The sequence below is a fragment of the Coregonus lavaretus genome, assembly GCF_964263955.1.
Source record: "Coregonus lavaretus genome assembly, chromosome: 19".
Classification (NCBI taxonomy): domain Eukaryota; kingdom Metazoa; phylum Chordata; class Actinopteri; order Salmoniformes; family Salmonidae; genus Coregonus; species Coregonus lavaretus.
Genome location: NC_140006.1, coordinates 33,896,302 through 33,919,292, shown reverse-complemented (window position 1 = coordinate 33,919,292; position 22,991 = coordinate 33,896,302). Strand labels below are relative to the sequence as shown.

At 41.4% G+C, this 22,991-nt stretch overlaps 2 protein-coding genes across 2 annotated transcripts in view; one reads left to right on the top strand and one right to left on the bottom strand.

The window, feature by feature from the left end:
- Positions 1–12,556: 12,556 nt before the first annotated feature.
- Positions 12,557–16,380, top strand: LOC311146535 (LIM/homeobox protein Lhx8-like; the record flags this gene model as incomplete). The annotated part of the gene is made up of 8 exons (XM_084183053.1): positions 12,557–12,640; positions 13,744–13,893; positions 14,400–14,521; positions 15,059–15,279; positions 15,521–15,618; positions 15,758–15,853; positions 15,941–16,124; positions 16,304–16,380. The coding sequence occupies 8 exons, from the start codon at positions 12,557–12,559 to the stop codon at positions 16,378–16,380; spliced, it is 1,032 nt and encodes a 343-aa protein (XP_084039179.1).
- Positions 16,381–22,536: 6,156 nt separating this feature from the next.
- The window catches only part of slc44a5a (solute carrier family 44 member 5a), a gene marked incomplete at its 5' end in the record, with an annotated part of 148,456 nt that continues 148,001 nt past the window's right edge, over positions 22,537–22,991 (bottom strand). Inside the window, one exon of the mRNA XM_084183250.1 lies at positions 22,537–22,707. Coding sequence (XP_084039376.1) covers positions 22,613–22,707 — 95 coding nt within the window. The 3' untranslated portion in view covers positions 22,537–22,612. The remainder of the gene's footprint in view (positions 22,708–22,991) is intronic.

The window sequence follows — 22,991 nt, the reverse complement described above, 5'->3', positions numbered from 1 at the left end:
CAGAAACATGACCTCTGCCCCCTCAGGTTAACCTGTCAAAGCTCATTACTGGAAGACAGGCGCTCTGAGGGCTCTATACACCCAGTCCTACTGGATCATATGACTCCTGCCCAACTCCACCTTCATTTTCTATATTTAGTGTATTTGGTTTTTAAAATGGCAAACAGCCTCCTGTTGAATCTCCATGATTTAGATTAACCTGTCCGAAAGTGTCTAGACTAAAAACACAATTCACAATGTCAAAACTCATCAACGTGGCTTGAAATTGTATAACAAAACCTCTATATACAGTCCCAGTCAAAGGTTTGGACACACCTACTCATTCAAGGGTTTTTCTTTATTTTTACTATTTTCTACATTGTAGAATAATAGTGAAGACATCAAAACTATGAAATAACACATATGGAATCATGTAGTAACCAAAAAATTGTTAAAACAAATCAAAATATTTGTTATATTTGAGATTCTTCAAATAGCCACCCTTTGCCTTGATGATAGCTTTGCACACTCTTGGCATTCTCTCAACCAGCTTCACCTGGAATGCTTTTTTTTTAAGGAGTTCCCACATACAGTGAGGGAAAAAAGTATTTGATCCCCTGCTGATTTTGTACGTTTGCCCACCGACAAAGACATGATCAGTCTATAATTTTAATGGTAGGTTTATTTGAACAGTGAGAGACAGAATATCAACAAAATAATCCAGAACAACGCATGTCAAAAAATTTATAAATTGATTTGCATTTTAATGAGGGAAATAAGTATTTGACCCCTCTGCAAAACATGACTTAGTACTTGGTGGCAAAAACCTTGTTGGCAATCACAGAGGTCAGACATTTCTTGTAGTTGGCCACCAGGTTTGCACACATCTCAGGAGGTATTTTGTCCCATTCCTCTTTGCAGATCTTCTCCAAGTCATTAAGGCTTTGAGGCTGACGTTTGGCAACTCGAACCTTCAGCTCCCTCCACAGATTTTCTATGGGATTAAGGTCTGGAGACTGGCTAGGCCACTCCAGGACCTTAATGTGCTTCTTCTTGAACCACTCCTTTATTGCCTTGGCCGTGCGTTTTGGGTCATTGTCATGCTGGAATACCCATCCACGACCCATTTTCAATGCCCTGGCTGAGGGAAGGAGGTTCTCACCCAAGATTTGATGGTACATGGCTCCATCCATCGTCCCTTTGATGCGGTGAAGTTGTCCTGTCCCCTTAGCAGAAAAACACCCCCAAAGCATAATGTTTCCACCTCCATGTTTGACGGTGGGGATTGTGTTCTTGGGGTCATAGGCAGCATTCCTCCTCCTCCAAACACGGCGAGTTGAGTTGATGCCAAAGAGCTCGATTTTGGTCTCATCTGACCACACACTTTCACCCAGTTCTCCTCTGAATCATTCAGATGTTCATTGGCAAACTTTAGACGGGCCTGTATATGTGCCTTCTTGAGCAGGGGGACCTTGCGGGCGCTGCAGGATTTCAGTCTTTCACGGCGTAGTGTGTTACCAATTGTTTTCTTGGTGACTATCGTCCCAGCTGCCTTGAGATCATTGACAAGATCCTCCCGTGTAGTTCTGGGCTGATTCCTCACCGTTCTCATGATCATTGCAACTCCACGAGGTGAGATCTTGCATGGAGCCCCAGGCTGAGGGAGATTGACAGTTCTTTTGTGTTTCTTGAATTTGCGAATAATCGCACCAACTGTTGTCACCTTCTCACCAAGCTGCTTGGCGATGGTCTTGTAGCCCATTCCAGCCTTGTGTAGGTCTACAATCTTGTCCATGACATCCTTGGAGAGCTCTTTGGTCTTGGCCATGGTGGAGAGTTTGGAATCTGATTGATTGATTGCTTCTGTGGACAGATGTCTTTTATACAGGTAACAAACTGAGATTAGGAGCACTCCCTTTAAGAGTATGCTCCTAATCTCAGCTCCTTACCTGTATAAAAGACACCTGGGAGCCAGACATCTTTCTGATTGAGAAGGGGTCAAATACTTATTTCCCTCATTAAAATGCAAATCAATTTATAACATTTTTGACATGCGTTTTTTCTGGATTTTTTTGTTGTTATTCTGTCTCTCACTGTTCAAATGAACCTACCATTAAAATTATAGACCGATCATTTCTTTGTCAGTGGGCAAACGTACAAAATCAGCAGGGGATCAAATACTTTTTTCCCTCACTGTATGCTGAGCACTTGTTGGCTGCTTTTCCTTCACTCTGCCGTCCGACTCATCCCAAACCATCTCAATTGGTTTGAGGTCAGGGGATTGTGGAGGCCAGGTCATCTGATGCAGCACTCCATCACTCTCCTTCTTGGTAAAATAGCCCTTACACAGCCTGGAGGTGTGTTGGGTCATTGTCCTGTCGAAAAACAAATGATAGTCCCACTAAGCCCTAACCAGATGGGGTGGCATATTACCGCAGAATGCTGTGGTAGCCATGCTGGTTAAGTGTGCCTTGAATTCTAAATAAATCACAGACAGTGTCACCAGCAAAGCACCCCTACACCATAACACCTCCTCCTCCATGCTTTACGATGGGAACTACACATGCAGAGATCATCCGTTCACCCACACCGCGTCTCACAAAGACACGGCGGTTGGAACCAAAAATCTCATATTTGGACTCCAGACCAAAGAACAAATTTCCCACTGGTCTAATGTCCATTGCTCGTGTTTCTTGGCCCAAGAAGGTCTCTTCTTCTTATTGGTGTCCTTTAGTAGTGGTTTATTTTGTAGCAATTCGACCATGAAGGCCTGATTCACACAGTCCCTTCTGAACAGTTGATGTTGAGATGTCTGTTACTTGAACTCTGTGAAGCATTTATTTGGGTTGCAATTTCTGAGGCTGGTAGCTCTAGTGAACTTATCCTCTGCAGCAGAGGTAACTCTGGGTCTTCCATTCCTGTGGCGGTCCTCATGAGAACCAGTTTCATCATAGCGCTTAATGGTTTTTGCGACTGCACTTGAAGAAACTTTCAAATTCTTGAAATGTTCCGTATTGACTGACCTTCATGTCTTAAAGTAATGATGGGCTGTCATTTCTCTTTGCTTATTTGAGCTGTTCTTGCCATAATATGGACTTGGTCTTTTACCAAATAGGGCTATTGTCACCTTGTCACAACACAACTGATTGGCTCAAACGCATTAAGAAGGAAAGAAATTCCACAACTTAACTTTTATGAAGGCACACCTGTTAATTGAAACATTCCCACTCTGTATAAATGCACGTGCTAAATAAACAAAATGTAAAATGTACAAGGTACACAACTCCTGGGCAAGTCCTGCAGCACAGCTGAAGATTGAATCATTTTTGTTCCTTGGCTTCTCTCTGCCTCTCTTTTTTCACTCTACTATATGTGAGACACCAAGCACATACCGTGTTGAGCTCTGGGTGGGTACAACCATAGAAATATAATTCATAAAACGGTCAAAGCTCCTCAGTCCAGAGATTTATGGGTGGTACACCAATTAATTATGTGTATTCGACAGAGAGGGGAGGGGTCCTCTGGATTCTGATGATGCGCAACATTCTAGAACGTTGTCGGGAAATGGGCCCAATCCAAGGGTGAGTTGGTTCCGCCATTCTCGTGTTCATGGCGTTCTTTCGATTTCCCATCATATTGAAACCCCCCACCCCCATCCTGTTTCACACATACATGGAGGAAGCAGAAGGGTGAGGAGGGACTAGCATTTACACACAGTAGAAATGGCAACACTTACAACAACTGGTGAATGATAGACATTACAAAGCGAGCTGATAAGTGATCAAAGTGTACAGAAAATGGAAATGGATCCTTTACTTGAGACTTCTGTTGCTATTTTTCCTCCCTCAAAACAGTCTGAAAACATTTCACATCCCCCTTTCCTCTTGCATTGCAATTGTTCTTCCAGTTACGTCTGTTGCATGGCTCTCTCTATTGTGTTAGTGGAGATATGCTGGGTCCACAGATATTCCTGTGTGTAAGACAATACCCCTCAAATCATTGCATCTCATCATCAGCCATATAAGAATAACAAACCTAAAGGAAATTATGTCAGGCACAGCACATTTACCTATGGCTATTGTTTTTTATTCAATCATTAAGTTATATATACACTACCGTTCAAAAGTTTGGTGTCACTTAGACATTTCCTTGTTTTCGAAAGAAAAGCAAATTTTTTGTCCATTAAAATAACATCAAATTGATCAGAAATACTTTGTCGACATTGTTAATGTTGTACATGGCTATTGTAGCTGGAAAATGCTGATTTTTAATGGAATATCTACATAGGTGTACAGAGGCCCATTATCAGCAACCATCAGTCCTGTGTTCCAATGGCACGTTGTGTTTGCTAATCCAAGTTTATCATTTTAAAAAGGCTAATTGATCATTAGAAAACCCTTTTGCAATTATGTTAGCACAGTTGAAAACTGTTGTGCTGATTAAAGAAGCAATAAAACTGGCCTTCTTGAGACTAGTTGAGTATCTGGAGCATCAGCAATTGTGGGTTCGATTACAGGCTCAAAATGGCCAGAAACAAATAACTTTCTTCTGAAACTCGTCAGTCTATTCTTGTTCTGAGAAATGAAGGCTATTCCATGCGAGAAATTGCCAAGAAACTGAAGATCTCGTACAACGCTGTGTACTACTCCCTTCACAGAACAGCGCAAACTGGCTCTAACCAGAATAGAAAGAGTAGTGGGAGGCCCCGGTACACAACTGAGCAAGAGGACAAATACATTAGTGTCTAGTTTGAGAAACAAGCGCCTCACAGGTCCTCAACTGGCAGCTTCATTAAATAGTACCCGCAAAACACCAGTCTCAACGTCAACAGTGAAGAGGCGACTCCGGAATGCTGACCTTCTAGGCAGAGTTGCAAAGAAAAAGCCATCTCTCAGACTGCCCATCTTAATCTTTTCGTTTTCTTGGCCAGTCTGAGATATGGCTAGGTCAGCATCCCGGAGTCACCTCTTTCAGTTTGGTTTCAGAGAGGCAAACACACACTGATGTCAAGTCAACCAACAGTATTCCCCCAATGTCTTTTAAATGATGTCACCTGAAATTATACACATGACCAAAAGTATGCAGACACCTGCTCATCGAACATCTCATTCCAAAATCATGGGCATTAATATGGAGTTGGTCCCCCCTTTGCTGCTATAACAGCCTCCACTCTTCTGGGAAGGCTTTCCACTAGATTTTGGAACATTGCTGCAGGGACTTCCATTCAGCCACAAGAGCATTAGTGAGGTCGGGCACTGATGTTGGGCGAGTAGGCCTGGCTCGCAGTCAGCGTTCCAATTCATCCCAAAGGTGTTCAATGGGGTTGAGGTCAGGGCTCTGTGCAGGCCAGTCAAGTTCTTGACAAACCATTTCTGTATAGACCTCGCTTTGTGCACAGGGGCATTGTCATGCTGAAACAGGAAAGGGCCTTCCGCAAACTGTTGCCACAAAGTTGTGATGGACTATACAATATATCTAACTAACTAATAACATGAACAGCAATTGCAGACCAGGAAATAAAGTTCTGAAATGGGCCATTATAGGTTACATGGTGAAATTCCCTGACGAAGGATTTAAATCATAGGGGGTTTACATGTGTTAGTAACAAGTATATGTTACAAAAAAACATTTCCCCCAGAGTCTGAAAATTGATATTTTGAATGCTTGTGGCTTTGCTGTGAAATTTCCACATAGGGAGAAACACAGATGAAGAGGTTGATACTGTCAACCACACACTTGAAAAAAAAGAATAATGTTTGCATATTTTAATAAGCATACCGTTCATTTGATCTGATTAAGAGGGTTTCAGTAATAGCCCAGTGAGAGATTTAAATTGTTCGGTCTGCTCTTGTAAAATAACATATTCTAAGAACAGTGAATCTAATACAATTAGACATGTATCTAACTATAGACTGCAGAATGTTTAGTCTCTGCATATTTTTCCATGACGAGAAATAGATTTCTTGCCCATTGGTCAAAATTTGGTTCAATCGAATTTCTCAAATGATCATTTAACAATTTCAATTTAATCCACCAGAAAGGACAGAACAAATATTGTGGTTAAACTCAAATATACTAATTGATTAAAAAAACGTTTTTTTTTAAAAAATTTAAAAATGTATAATCTTCGTAAATGATATCATAGGTAGGACTGATGGAGTTATGTTGCATTTACAGCTAACAAAAACATATGGAAATGGCTGCTCTACCCAAAATTACAACCAACTAATTGCAGCATTACCGCAAAAATGGGAGAGGAAAGTGGAAGGGGGAAAAATTAAGGAACATGTCTGTCGGCCCTGCATTAAAGATCATAATTGGTTAAACATCCGTGCCATATAGATTGCAAAATAGTTGGGAAGAGATTTTTGACGTACCGAAATCCATGGCACAGGGTTTATGAACTGACACGCAAAACGACGCCGGATTCAAAACTTTGAATTTTTCTATTTAAATGATTATACACATTTCTTGCAACCAATAGAATGTTATTTATATGGGGAATACAACCTTCCCAGCTCTGCATATTTTGCTGCAAAGAGACAGAATTATTAGATCATTTGTTTTGGTACTGTCCATATGTAGCTTGTTTTTGGTCATCACAGGTCCAGGAATGGCTGAAGAATTACAATATTTACCTGGAGCTAACCCTGCAGATAGCACTACTGGGTGATCTGAAAAGTCATAGTCAATCGATCAATAATATAATAATACTTTTAGCAAAAATGTTTATTTTTAATTTACAATCTGTAGAAACAATGAGAATAGAAAGGTTCAGAACTTTTGTGAAACATCACAGCACAGTTGAAAAAGATATGGCAAATAGAAATCCAATATGGATGGTGTTAAGAGATAGATGGGAGGGGTTGAATGGATCTGAACGTTGGGACTAATAACAACAAGATAACTAATGTAAATCATACTGTGTCCGTAAAACGTACAGTGGGGAGAACAAGTATTTGATACACTGCCAATTTTGCAGGTTTTCCTACTTACAAAGCATGTAGAGGTCTGTAATTGTTATCATAGGTACACTTCAACTGTGAGAGACGGAATCTAAAACAAAAATCCAGAAAATCACATTGTATGATTTTTAGGTAATTATTTTGCATTTTATTGCATGACATAAGTATTTGATACATCAGAAAAGCAGAACTTAATATTTGGTACAGAAACCTTTGTTTGCAATTACAGAGATCATATGTTTCCTGTAGGCCTTGACCAGGTTTGCACAAGCTGCAGCAGGGATTTTGGCCCACTCCTCCATACAGACCTTCTCCAGATCCTTCAGGTTTCGGGGCTGTCGCTGGGCAATACGGACTTTCAGCTCCCTCCAAAGATTTTCTATTGGGTTCAGGTCTGGAGACTGGCTAGGCCACTCCAGGACCTTGAGATGCTTCTTACGGAGTCACTTCTTAGTTGCCCTGGCTGTGTGTTTCGGGTCATTGTCATGCTGGAAGACCCAGCCACGACCCATCTTCAATGCTCTTACTGAGGGAAGGAAGTTGTTGGCCAAGATCTCGCGATACATGGCCCCATCCATCCTCCCCTCAATACGGTGCAGTTGTCCTGTCCCCTTTGCAGAAAAGCATCCCCAAAGAATGATGTTTCCACCTCCATGCTTCACGGTTGGGATGGTGTTCTTGGGGTTGTACTCATCCTTCTTCTTCCTCCAAACACGGCGAGTGGAGTTTAGACCAAAAAGCTCTATTTTTGTCTCATCAGACCACATGACCTTCTCCCATTCCTCCTCTGGATCATCCAGATGGTCATTGGCAAACTTCAGACGGGCCTGGACATGCGCTGGCTTGAGCAGGGGGACCTTGCGTGCGCTGCAGGATTTTAATCCATGACGGCGTAGTGTGTTACTAATGGTTTTCTTTGAGACTGTGGTCCCAGCTCTCTTCAGGTCATTGACCAGGTCCTGCCGTGGAGTTCTGTGCTGATCCCTCACCTTCCTCATGATCATTGATGGCCCACGAGGTGAGATCTTGCATGGAGCCCCAGACCAAGGGTGATTGACCGTCATCTTGAACTTCTTCCATTTTCTAATAATTGCGCCAACAGTTGTTGCCTTCTCACCAAGATGCTTGCCTATTGTCCTGTAGCCCATCCCAGCCTTGTGCAGGTCTACAATTTTATCCCTGATGTCCTTACACAGATCTCTGGTCTTGGCCATTGTGGAGAGGTTGGAGTCTGTTTGATTGAGTGTGTGGACAGGTGTCTTTTATACAGGTAACGAGTTCAAACAGGTGCAGTTAATACAGGTAATGAGTGGAGAACAGGAGGGCTTCTTATAGAAAAACGATCAGGTCTGTGAGAGCCGGAATTCTTACTGGTTGGTAGGTGATCAAATACTTATGTCATGCAATAAAATGCAAATTAATTACTTAAAAATCATACAATGTGATTTTCTGGAGTTTTGTTTTAGATTCCGTCTCTCACAGTTGAAGTGTACCTATGATAAAAATTACAGACCTCTACATGCTTTGTAAGTAGGAAAACCTGCAAAATCGGCAGTGTATCAAATAATTTTTCTCCCCACTGTATATAGGTTATAAGTTCAGAACTTTTGTCAAAGAGCACAGTTTGAAAGATATGGCAAATAGAAATCAAACCGGATGGACATCAGAAATAGATGGGACAGGTTGAGGGTAGAGGAAGGACAGGAGTAAAAACAAACAAAATAAAACTATTGTAAAATAGACTTTGTCCATAAAATGTATATCAAATCAAATTGTATGTCACATGCGCCAAATACAACAAGTGTAGACCTTACAGTGAAATGCTTACTTACAAGCCCTTAACCAACAATGCAGTTTTTTAAGAAAAATAAGTGAAGTAAAAAATAAGTTAAAAAAAATATATATAAAAAGAAATAACTGATAATTAAAGAGCAGCAGTAAAATAACAGTAGCGAGGCAATATACAAGGGGTACCGGTACAGAGTCAATGTGCGGGGGCACAGGTTAGTCGAGGTAATTGAGGTAATATGTACATATAGGTAGAGCTAAAGTGACTATGCATAGATAATAAACAGAGAGTAGTAGCAGCGTAAAAGGTGGGGTGGGGGGTGGGGGGACGACAATGCAAATAGTCCGGGTAGCCATTTGATTAGCTCTTCAGGAGTCTTATGGCTTGGGGGTAGAAGCTGTTAAGAAGCCTTTTGGAGCTAGAATTGGCCCTCTGGTACCGCTTGCTGTGCGGTAGCAGAGAGACCAGTCTATGACTTGGGTGGCTGGAGTCTTTGACAATTTCTAGGGCCTTCCTCTGACACTGCCTGGTATAGAGGTCCTGGATGGCAGGAAGCTTGGCCCCAGTGATGTACTGAGCCGTACGCACTACCCTCTGTAGTGCCTTGCGGTCGGAGGCCGAGCAGTTGCCATACCAGGCAGTGATGCAACCAGTCAGGATGCCCTCGATGGTGCAGCTGTAGAACATTTTGAGGATCTGAGGACCCATGCCAAATCTTTTCAGTCTCCTGAGGGGGAATAGGCTTTGTCGTGCCCTCTTCACGACTGTCTTGGTGTGTTTGGACCATGATAGTTTGTTGGTAATGTGGACACCAAGGAACTTAAAGCTCTCAACCTGCTCCACTACAGCCCGTCGATGAGAATGGGGGCGTGCTCGGTCCTCCTTTTCCTGTAGTCCACAATCATCTCCTTTGTCTTGATCACGTTGAGGGAGAGGTATGTATAAGCTGGAAGTAGAGGCCTAAGCATTGTGTCACCAGCAAAGCACCCCCACACCATAACACCACCTCCTCCATGCTTTACGGTGGGAAATACACATGCGGAGATCAACCGTTCACCCACACCTCATATCACAAAGACACAGCGGTTGGAACAAAAAATCTCAAATTTGGACTCAAGACCAAAGGACAACTTTCCACCGGTCTAATGTCCATTGCTCATGTTTCTTACCTCTGCTGCAGAGGATAAGTTCATTAGAGTTACCAGCCTCGGAAATTGCAGCTCAAGTAACAGACACATCTCAACATCAGCTGTTCAGAGAACACTGTGTGAATCAGGCCTTCATGGTCAAATTGCTGCAAAGAAACCACTACTAAAGGACACCAATAATAAGTAGAGACTTACTTGGGCCAAGAAATACGAGCAATGGACATTAGACCGGTGGAAATCTGTCCAAATTTGAGATTTTTGGTTCCAACCGCTGTGTCTTTGTGAGATGCGGTGTGGGTGAACGGATGATCTCCGCATGTGTATTTCTCATCGTAAAGCATGGAGGAGGTGGTGTTATGGTGTTGGGGTGCTTTGCTGGAGGCACACTTAACCAGCATGGCTACCACAGCATTCTGCAGCGATACGCCATCTGGTTTGGGCTTAGTGGGACTATCATTGGTTTTTCAACAGGACAATGACCCAACACACCTCCAGGCTGTGTAAGGGCTATTTTACTGAGAAGGAGAGTGATGGAATGCTGCATCAGATGACCGGGCCACCACAATCCCCCGACCTCAACCAAATTGAGATGGTTTTGGGATTAATCGGACCGCAGAGTGAAGGAAAAGCAGCCAACAAGTGCTCAGCATATGTGGGAACTCCTTCAAGACTGTTGGAAAAGCATTCCAGGTGAAGCTGGTTAAGAGAATGCCAAGAGTGTGCAAAGCTGTCATCAAGACAAAGGGTGGCTATTTGAAGAATCTCAAATATAAAATATATTTTGATTTGTTTAACACTTTTTTGGTTACTACATGATTCTGTATGTGTTATTTCATAGTTTTGATGTCTTCTATTCTACAATGTAGAAAATAGTAAAATAAAGAAAAACCCTTGAATGAGTAGGTGTTCTAAAACTTTCGACTAGTAGTGTTATGTATATATGTGTATGTATGTGTATGTATATATAGATTTGCAAAAAAATGTATGGGGGAAGTGATGCAGACAATTACATTGATGGTAGCTACAACCTATCTGCAATATTAAAGCTGATCTACACCCTAAATGTGTTTATTTAATTTTAAAAAAGTACAAACAAACAACAAAGAGAAAATAACATTTAACAACGTGAAGAATAATAATAATAATAATAATAATAATAATAATAAATAATAATAGGCTCATTTGAATTAATTTAAAGATATTGGAACGTTTCCATTAGGACTATCTGAAAGCAATATGTTGCTGTTAAAACAAATAAATACAGCCTATTTGAAAGAAAGAATGGTTACATTTACAAAATAAATTCATACAATATTTTTGGGTGATGATGATTTAAAAATCCGCTGTGTGTGTGTGTGTGTCAGCGCTGATGGCACGCACGCAAGAAAAGGCAGAGCTGTTAGTTCGCTGTCTTATAAGAAAAACTATAACTAACTTGGCAAAAACAAATCGAAGTAGGACCAAATCAAATGTACAGGGCTGCAGAGTTTGCACAGGCTATCACAATTTAGGAAAACGTATGCATACAGTAAATAATTTCAACAGGATAACTCAACATTCAAACGAGATTGAGATTGTATTATGCTGGCTACAATTTCGCCTCAACATTATAATAAGCATGTATTTGTATTATGAAAACGAAAAAAATTAGAGACCTACTGAAAAATCTTAGTACATAAATATACATAAATTCCTGCACTGGGCCATAGCCAACATCGTATAACAACTTATAACAGAGGCATGATGATCATTGTTATAATGCTGAAGATTGCACATCTCTTTTTTAATCAGATGTTTCGAACTGTAGGCTTTCCTATTGAAAAGGGTCCCACGCCTTTTATATAAGGTTTTACTAGTGATTTGCGCGTGTTTTACATTTAACATTTAAGTCATTTAGCAGACGCTCTTATCCAGAGCGATTTACAAATGGACTTTTACCATGACAAAACAAAGAACACATGGCCACACATGAAATTATTTCTAAATGATAGGGGTTTCACAAACCTGCTTGTATTTAGCAATTATTGGGCCCATCCTTCATTTAACTACTACCACCATCATCAGCTGCAGGTAGCAATAAAGATGCTGAACTCAGCTGCGGGACAATAAATCCAATTGGGGTGCTGTCAGTTGCTCTTTGCCCAGATGCTATCGGTTAGTCCGAATGGGGTGGATTAAAAACGAAATGATTGCCGCTATGCGAGTTCTTTCTTTTCTGAAACTAAGGTTGCAAACATTGGGCTATCAGTTGTAGGAGATGAACAAGGCCTAAATTACCTGTTACATTTGTTTGAGTTTATTTTCACCTTTGGCTTAGCAGCAGCGTGTGAGAAACGAAATCATGAGCATCTTATCACGGAGGATTGTTGTATTATGTAAAACATAACGAAAATAATAAAGCTATATCGAAAGATGTGGTATCACCTCTGACGTATTACTGAAATACTTTCCCTATGTATAACATCTCATATCCACTGCAAGGCGGGCATATGTGTCAAGGAGGTGCGGCCAAGACAGTCAAAAGGAAAATGGAGAGGAAAAAGTTCCACCCTCACTAATGCAAAGACTGCTTTCGCTAGAGCATGGGGTTGGTGCAGCAGCCTCTGACACTGGATGGAATCTATATGGGACTATTCTCCTGGTGGATTTGTGTTTTCATCTAGGGCTACAAAGTGATGTATTGGAAAAGCGAACAAATGTTGGCTTGCTCCAAGGTGGATGACATTGAAAATGGGTTCAACTCGGCTTTCGACAGCACGGTAAGCCTATATCCATATTCAAAGTTTTAAGAAATTATCGGAGCATTCATTTAGCTAATTTTTCGATTTGATATGTTGCTATTAGGCCTACCATTGTTGTTTAAATAGCCTAACATTTTACCGAATGTAGGCTACTCCAAACCGACGGGCGACTGTTCCAAGTTACTGAAAATGTGAATAAGTTTAGATCTGAGGTGCCCACCCATTCGTTTTCTATGCACTAATCAGTGCATTACCTGAGGGAGTTTGCGTTACAGGCTAATCAAAATACATGGCTGCGTGCGCGTTGATTTGGAGAAGGCTGCCATGGCGATAATTGCCAAACAAATCTGTCTTTGATTTGGCCATTACGCTTTTTTGTTCAGTCATCTTCGTCCTAAATGTGATCATTTTACAAGAATTGCCCTTCTGCAGAGAACTAATTTGACTGACAACAGAAATGGATAGGCGTTGAGAACCATTAACGTTTTTTTGTTGCGAAAAGTGGTTGAACATTTCAAGAGTTTTGGTTCATGTATAAAAAAGAATAAAATGTGTTTAAAGTGTTCTTCAAGATGGCATCTTAGGCCTATTTTTCGTCGTGGTTGTCATAGCGAGCAGAAGTGGAGTAAAAGGCCATCTCCAATATATATTTTGCACCAACTTATTTTGACTAGTCACTATGCCTAAGTAGGGATGTGGAGGGGCATCTTCCGATGCTCTGAGCATAGGCGGACAAGTAGCCTAAGGAGGAGGAATCGGTAGCCAATTGTTTATAGTAGGCCTATGCGTAAAACCTTACCAGTGGAAATTAGGCCTATACCAAAACCTCGCCCGTGCCTTCATTTTAAATTTGTCATTAAGCATACTCTTATCCAGAGCGACTTAGTTAGTGCATTCATCTTAAAATAGCTAGGTGGGACAACCACGTCAGTCATAGTACTTACGTTTGTCCTCAAGTAGCTACCAGGAAAGTCAGAGATAGTAAGGGGGAAAACCGACATAGATTGGCCTGGCCAAATGTAGTCCTATGAAATTGTCCGTTATTTACGCATAGAAAAATGTTGCGTTATATCAGTATCATGACACTTATTTTGCTTTTTATTTATATATATTATATCTAGGGCACCTCGGATTACATTTTTGAAGACGAGTCATATTCACCATCTTCGTCTTTGTCTTCCTCGACACCGCAGACGATGGCATCAGCCTCTCTGGGGAAAAGCCTTTGTACAAGTTGTGGTTTGGAGATAGTCGACAAATACCTACTCAAGGTAAGTTGCCGAGCCTATGACCGGCTTAGATATTCAACCAAGGCCTAAAATGCGTATGTAATTTTGTTTCCCCCAACGTCCATAAACTCATAGGCCTAGGACCCCTAAAGTGTACACATTTTTAACTGTGACAGGAAAAAGTTTGCTGTAGGCCTATTTGGTAAATAAAACCACATTTCAGTGAAGCAAAATTGTTGACACACTAAACATTTACCATTAATTTGTTTATTTTATTTAACCGTTATTTAACTAGGCAAGTCAGTTAAGAACACATTCTTATTTACCATGACCGCCTACCAAAAGGCAAAAGGCCTCCTGCGGGGACGGGGGCTGGGATTACAAAAATAAATATATATAAATATTGGACAAAACACACATCACAACACTACATAAAGAGAGACCTAAGACAACATCATACTTGCCTAATTTTCGTGGATAAAGCTGTAGACGAAGCTACTCCTTTCGGTCGAATACATCTGATTGACTATGCTGTGGCTACATTTCAGGTGAACAACTTGTGCTGGCACGTGAACTGCCTGTCGTGCAACGTGTGCCAAACTCCTCTAGGAAGACATGTCAGTTGCTACATCAAAGAGGAGGTGGTTTTCTGCAAACTCGACTACTTCAGGTAGGTGAAAAAGGTGTCTTCTTCCATACAGGAGGGTTCTAGCGCGATTAGCCAAGTAAAACTCAACTCCACGATGTACTTCACATCAACTGAGAGGAGTTGAGTTTAGGCTACATCTGAAGTTGCAACTTTGACATGACAGATTCAATTGTTATCTAATGAAGTTAATGAGACTTTTACAAGGCGAGATAAGTGGCTCTTAACCTTATTGTTTGACCTTCTTACCTTGGGCCCTCTAGTATTTATAGCCACACCATTGTCACACTTCTATATGGCCTTCAATTTACATTTAATGCATTTTTATTGGGACAATCTTGTATTTCTAGATTCATGATCAAATAATTGTATGTTGATATAAAAATGTTTAAAATAGTTAACATATCATTTTCTAAAATGGCTACCCTGCCTTTAGTGGTTTTGGTCTGTAGTTAATCTGTAGTTTGTATTATGTATGTATTTATTAGAAAGTGTGTACTGTAGGCTACTGTACAAACACCCCCACGGCATGTTAAAAAGTACCATCCAACTTTCCCACAGGAAGTATGGAACTCGCTGTGCCAACTGTGGCAGGAACATGCACTCCAAAGACTGGGTGAGGAGAGCGAAGGGCAACACCTACCACCTGGCCTGCTTCGCCTGCTTCTCCTGCAAGCGCCAGCTCTCCACGGGGGAGGAGTTTGCCCTGGTGGAGGAGAGGGTGCTATGTCGTGTCCACTACGACTGCATGCTTGACAACCTGAAACGGGCCATGGAAAGTGGTAAGCAACATTACAGGTGTGTAGAAAGAAGAATAAGGCCTGCATTTTGAAAAATTAGTTTATTTTACACTAGCCTTTTTTCTACACACTTATGATTTGATGTAGCAATTTAATTTTGGCTCATTCTTTTGAAACATTAATTGATAACTATGAGATTCTAGATTTTCCCTTATCAATTAGCCTTCCTCATTCTCCTATGCAATGTGATGACCTATGTGGTTACATGTCCTTACATGAAAAGGTGTTAATGTAGAGGGAGCCCTGCCATCAGAGCAGGAAGGGTCCCAGCCCAAACCAGCTAAGAGGGCTCGCACTAGCTTCACCGCAGACCAGCTACAGGTGAACATTTATTACTTTCCTGTCACTCCAGAAACGACTGTCCTGCATGTTTGCAAATGAAAGTGCCAAAACAATACTAGGAACAGTATTAATGATTGTGTGTGCGCGCATCTTACATTCTCTGTATCTTGTCTGTCAGGTGATGCAGGCCCAGTTTGCTCAGGACAACAACCCAGACGCTCAGACCCTCCAGAAGCTGGCAGAGAGGACTGGTCTCAGTCGCAGAGTCATTCAGGTGAGCGCTCTAACATTAGTCTAGTCAAACAATTCTAGGTGTCCCTGAAGTTAAAGGAAGCTTAACCCATCCCTATTCAATATCCAGGTTTGGTTCCAGAACTGTCGAGCTCGTCATAAGAAGCATGTGAGCCCCAACCACCACGTGCCATCTGCAGCGATGTCGTCACTACAGCAGTCCAGGCTTTCTCCGCCTCTCATGGACGATCTACACTACACATCCTACATAACAGACACACCCATGCTTACAACACTACACACTTACATGGATGGTGAGCAAAACCGGCACCAGTACATCACAGGTTCATATTTTTTATGGCCTGTGGGTTAAGCTTTCTTTGTAACATCTTATTAGTTTTGCTTTAGAATTCAGTGCAAAGATCTGAAATCACAATATTACTATAACCCAATGGGTTTTGGACTAACACTATTATGTTTGTGTTCTTCACAGTGCACTCTCCCTCCTCACTGGTGTTCCAGCCTCTTTTATCCCATTCCATGACACAGCTGCCAATCAGCCATGCCTGATCTTCACATCCCGTCTCCTGCAGAAGCGGCCCTTACCATTGGTCAGAATGCTGAGGAGCCAATGCGATACTCCTGTCCATCAAAGGGTGGGGTGCAACATTATTTGCTATGGGGGTTTATCGAAGGAGATACAATTATCCAAAAATTTTTCAATGTAAAATAAGGTTTATATGTAAACTTTTTGTTAATGTATTGTAGCCTATATTGGTTGGCATTTAATTTATTTGATGTATATGTGACTGAGCACTTTGTTTAAAAAAATTAAATACTAATGATTAAATGGATTACTTAGTTTCTGGGGTGTGTGTGGTGTGTACACTGATCAAAAATATAAATGGAATATGCAACAATTTCAAAGATTTTTACTGAGTTACAGTCCATATAAGGAAATCAGTCAATTGAAATAAATTAATTAGGCCCTAATCTATGGATTTCATATGACTGGGAAAACAGATATACAGTGCCTTCGGAAAGTCTTAAGACCCCTTTACTTTTTCCACATTGTTACGTTACAGCCTTATTCTAAAATGGATTAAAAAAAAAAAATCTGCAATCTACACACAATACCCTATAATGACAAAGCGAAAACAGGTTTAGAAATCTTAGCAATTTTTTTTAACATACCTTATTTACGTAAGTATTCATACCCTTTGCTATGAGACTTGAAATTGAGCTCAGGTGTATCATGTTTCCATTGATCATCCTTGATGTTTCTACAACTTGATTGGAGCCCACCTGTGGTAAATTCAATTGATTGGACTTGATTTGGAAAGGCACAAAACTGTCTATATATGGTCCCACAGTTGACAGTGCATGTCAGAGCAAAAACCAAGCCATGAGGTCGAAGGAATTGTCCGTAGAGCTCCGAGACAGGATTGTGTCGAGGCACAGATCTGTGGAAGGGTACCAAAAAATGTCTGCAGCATTGAAGTTCCCCAAGAACACAGTGGCTTCCATCATTCTTAAATGGAAGAAGTTTGGAACTACCAAGACTCTTCCTAGAGCTGGCCACCTGGCCAAACTGAGCAATGTGGGAGAAGGGCCTTGGTCAGGGAGGTGACCAAGAGCTCTAGAGTTCCTCTGTGGAGATGGGAGAACCTTCCAGAAGGACAACCATCTCTGCAGCACTCCACCAATCAGGCCTTTATGGTAGAGCGGCCAGACGGAAGCCACTCCTCAGTAAAAGGCACATGACAGCCCGCTTGGAGTTTGCCAAAAGGCAACTAAAGACTCTCAGACGATGAGAAACATTCTCTGGTCTGATGAAACCAAGATTGAACTCTTTGTCCTGAATGTCAAGCGTCACGTCTGGAGGAAACCTGGCACCATCCCTACAGTGAAGCATGGTGGTGGCAGCATCATGCTGTAGGGATGTTTTTCAGCGGCAGGGACTGGCCAAGAGTGTGCTAAGCTGTCATCATGGCAAAGGGTGGCTATTTGAAGAATCTTAAATATAATATATTTTGTTTAACACTTTTTTGGTTACTACATGATTCCATATGTGTTATTTCATAGTTTTGATGTCTTCACTATTATTCTACAATGTAAAAATAAAAAACCCTTGAATGAGTAGGTGTGTCCAAACTTTTGACTGGTAGTGTATATATACAGTGGGGGAAAAAAGTATTTAGTCAGCCACCAATTGTGCAAGTTCTCCCACTTAAAAAGATGAGAGAGACCTATAATTTTCAACATAGGTACACGTCAACTATGACAGACAAAATGAGAAAAGAAAATCCAGAAAATCACATTGTAGGATTTTTTATGAATTTATTTGCAAATTATGGTGGAAAATAAGTATTTGGTCAATAAAAGTTTCTCAATACTTTGTTATATACCCTTTGTTGGCAATGACACAGGTCAAACGTTTTCTGTAAGTCTTTGTTACTTTGGTCCCAGCTCTCTGCAGGTCATTCACTAGGTCCCCCCGTTTTGACCCCACGGGGTGAGATCTTGCGTGGAGCCCCAGATCGAGGGAGATTATCAGTGGTCTTGTATGTCTTCCATTTCCTAATAATTGCTCCCACAGTTGATTTCTTCAAACCAAGCTGCTTACCTATTGCAGATTCAGTCTTCCCAGCCTGGTGCAGGTCTACAATTTTGTTTCTGGTGTCCTTTGACAGCTCTTTGGTCTCGGCCATAGTGGAGTTTGGAGTGTGACTGTTTGAGGTTGTGGACAGGTGTCTTTTATACTGATAACAAGTTCAAACAGGTGCCATTAATACAGGTAACGAGTGGAGGACAGAGGAGCCTCTTAAAGAAGAAGTTACAGGTCTGTGAGAGCCAGAAATCTTGCTTGTTTGTAGGTGACCAAATACTTATTTTCCACCATAATTTGCAAATAAATTCATTAAAAATCCTACAATGTGATTTTCTGGATTTGTCATAGTTGACGTGTACCTATGATGAAAATTACAGGCCTCTCTCATCTTTTTAAGTGGGAGAACTTGCACAATTGGTGGCTGACTAAATACCCTTTTCCCCCAATGTATAATCTATTTAACCTCCACTCTTCTGGGAAGGCTTTCCACTAGATGTTGGAACATTGCTGCGGGGACTTGCTTCCATTCAGCCACAAGAGCATTAGTGAGGTCGGGCACTGATGTTGGGCGAGTAGGCCTGGCTCGCAGTCAGCGTTCCAATTAATCCCAAAGGTGTTCAATGGGGTTGAGGTCAGGGCTCTGTGCAGGCCAGTCAAGTTCTCGACAAACCATTTCTGTATGGATCTCGCTTTGTGCACAGGGGCATTGTCATGCTGAAACAGGAAAGAGCCTTCCCCAAACTGTTGCAACAAAGTTGGAAGCACAGAATCATCTAGAATGTTATTGTATGCTGTAGCATTAAGATTTCCCTTCACTGGAACTAAAGGTCTAGCCCGAAACATGAAAAACTGCCCCAGACCATTATTCCTCCTCCACCAAACTTTACAGTTGGCACTATGTATTGGGGCAGGTAGTGTTCTCCTGGCATTAGCCAAACCCAGATTAGTCAGTCGGACTGACAGATGGTGAAGCGTGATTCATCACTCCAGAGAACGCATTTCCACTGCTCCACAGTCCAATGGCGGCGAGCTTTACACCACTCCAGCCAACGCTTGGTATTGCGCATGGGGATCTTAGGCTTGTGTGCAGCTGGTCGGCCATGGAATCCCATTTCATGAAGCTCCCGACTAACAGTTATTGTGCTGAAATTGCTTCCAGAGGCAGTTTGAAACTCGGTAGTGAGTGTCGCAACCCAGGACAGATGATTTTTACGCACTATGTGCTTCAGCACCCGGCGGTCCCGTTCTGTGAGCTTGTGTGGACTTCGCGGTTGAGCCATTGTTGCTCCTAGACATTTCCACTTTACAATAACAGCACTTACAGTTGACCGGGGCAGCTCTAGCAGGGCAGAAATGTGAAGAACTGACTTATTGGAAAGGTGGCATCCTATGACAGTGCCACGTTGAAAGTCACTGAGCTCTTCAGTAAGACCATTCTATTGCCAATGTTTGTCTATGGAATTGTGTGCTCGATTTTATACACCTGTCAGCAACGGGTGTGGCTGAAATAGCCGAATCCACTAATTTGAAGGGGTGTCAACATACCTTTGTATATATAGTGTATAAGTAGGACACGTGACATCCTGGCAACTTTGAGAAAATTATATCAGAGTTGTCTCGAGATGGCTATGCATATTCATGGCATGATGCTAGTAGCATAGCATCTCTCTCCACTGACTAAAGGCAGTTGATGTCAACAACCCTCATCGAATATTCAAAAAAGGATTACAATAATGAGATGTATCCACCAATCCAAAGAAATGATAGGCAGGTGCGACTCCCATTGTTAGGGCGGAGAGACGAGTATCTTGTCAGTATATCCATAATCTTTGGTTGGAAATAAGGGATCTATTCAATCTGCATCGAGGAAGTTCAGCTTTACAGCTTGGTTGAAATTTAAAGGCAATGTTCCCGCTTTAGTGGAGATTCCATTCATGGTAAACGCTGCATATTTTGGCTCAAATTAACTTAACATTTCAATAGCAGAATCTGTAACACTTTAGTGTTACAGATTGAATAGAGCCCTCAGAGTTGAAAAGACAAACTCAAAACAAGGAAGAATAGACGGGTAATTGGGATTTATGGGTTCTACAGTGATTTTGAAGTAGGCTTTAGCTGCAATAGCTGTAGCTTTGCACAATATTTAAATATTGCCCATCATGTTTTCACACTGTAGAAATTGTTGATGGTGTAAACGCATTACATGGCACATGAAATACTGTAAAGCACATGGAACTATTCAAATGCTTTTTATTTATAAAGGTCACTTCACATTCTCATTGACTCAATTTTACAAAAGAAAATCCCAAATTAAATATACATCCCAAAATGTAGAAAAGAGCATGTACATGTAATTTACATTATAAAAAGGTAGCACTTTTTTCATCTGTACCACCACTGAAGTACAAATTCTACCAAAATGGCATTGACATCCTTCAATTGCCAGGAGTCTAAAAGGTGTTTAGCCTAAAGTAAAAGCCTCCATTATCCACTAGCTAGGCACATTAACTAGTACCTGTAATTAAGATCCATTGAAAAAGAAATGCTGTTTACCTAGCTGAGCATAAGGCTTTATGTATGACTTAATTGCGGTGACACTGACAGACTTATCTGAATCTCCACAGGATCTGCCATAGCCTTCTGTTTAATATGGTGGATACTTTCTACCAGTGTTTTGTACACAACCTCTGTATTTGTTAGTCTCTCCAAGTATTTGCCAGAGCCATGGTGGTCATCCAGGTAAAATGAAAAATCTGCACTTCAGACAATTGTAATCCACCATACAGCAACCAAAGCTAGGCATAGGGATTTTTGTTTGCTTGCAGGTTTTCCTATCACACAACATACAGTATGTATGGTTTATGAAGAGTAGTCTATTGGCCAGGGAGTAACACCATTCAGTTGTAATGAGATCCTATCAGGACCAAGAGATGACATGACTTCAAAATCAAATCCTGAGCTCTGGTTGAGTTAAAGTGAAACCATCCTGTTTTGACGAAATTGATACAGTAGGATTCAATATTCATACAGTAGGACAGGAGCATATCAGATATATTGTGGTCCTCTGTAGCTCAATTGGTAGAGCATGGCGCTTGTAACGCCAGGGTAGTGGGTTCGATCCCCGGGACCACCCATACGTAAAAATGTATGCGCACATGACTGTAAGTCGCTTTGGATAAAAGCGTCTGCTAAATGGCATATTATTATTATTATATACAGAAGCCCTTATTCGGAACAGCTAGTCCCTCCAAACATACATCACAGGAGGTTGGTGGCACCTTAATTGGGGAGAACGGGCTCGTGGTAATGACTGGAGCGGTATCAGTGGAATAGTATCAAATACATCAAACACATGGTTTCCAGGTGTTCGATGCCATTCCATTTGCTCCGTTTCCTACATTATTAGGAGCCATTCTCCCCTCAGCAGCCTCCACTGACATACATGTACAGTGTAGTATCATACACACAATACAGGTTTGAGTAGCATAAATCAACCGGTTTGAGCATTAGCTAAAAGACACAAAGTCTGCAGAACAAGTATTGGCTGGACTTCAATTTAGGGTTCCGTCAGAGTCTGCTGCACTTTTCTTTGCAGTAAGGTCCCTTGTCCATGTTAACTGCAGTTACAGTACAGCTGCTGATGATTCGGGACGATAGTAGTGTACTGCAGGTTGGATATGCATAGCCTCTGATGTGTTTGGAGCAAACCATAAGTGTCTCTCTCTCTCTCACTGCACCAGAGAGTTACGAGTTTGTTGGATTATCTGCACAAGTCACAGTGAAGTCTGACCACCTGACCTTGTTCCAAAAGAGTTACTGCCTGTGAATTCCTAGTCCTGAGGTAAGGCAGTAGCAGAGTCTTCACATCTAATAGTAACACTATTAGTCTCGTGTCCGTGTCCTGTATGTCTAATAATTATTCAAATGTCATAGTCAATGTAAGAGTTCTTAGGAGGAGTCTCATAGTCCCTCAAAATCACAGTCAGTGTTAATTCTGAAAAGTTGAGAAGTTTCTGAGTTGCAATAGTCACAGCCAGTGGTCTCATTGTCCATTAGAGACTGACATTACTTGCTAGTTGATAGACAGCATAGTGTAGGTAGCCAGTGTTCAGCTCTGTTCAGTTTAAAGCATGCTAAATATCTCAGAAGAGTAAAGCTATTAGTTTGTAGGACAGTGTTGTGTTGTGTTCCTCAGTGGTGGTCAGTTTTTCTCAGAATACTGTGCAGCCCAGCGGACATGAGGAAAGGCTTTTCAGGGCTCCCGTCATTCCTCTCCAAGTCCTCACCTGGAGGGGTGTATGGGAGGAGTGGAGAAAGGGATACAGGAGGAGAGGAGGAAAGGAGAGGAGAGAGGGGTTAGAGGTGCTCAGATAGAACGTGAAGCAAGTGAACAGCCATGGTGGTTTTTACAGTTGTAAAAGCAGCCAAAGCATTGATATTGGGATCGACTGAATAGTCAATCAAAGATGCCAGAGCCCAGGATGAGAGCAGGCATATTCTTTCAGATGTGATTTTCGCATTCAACAGTAATGAATCAATAAGTGTTTTGGAAGCATGTTTATGAAGAGGA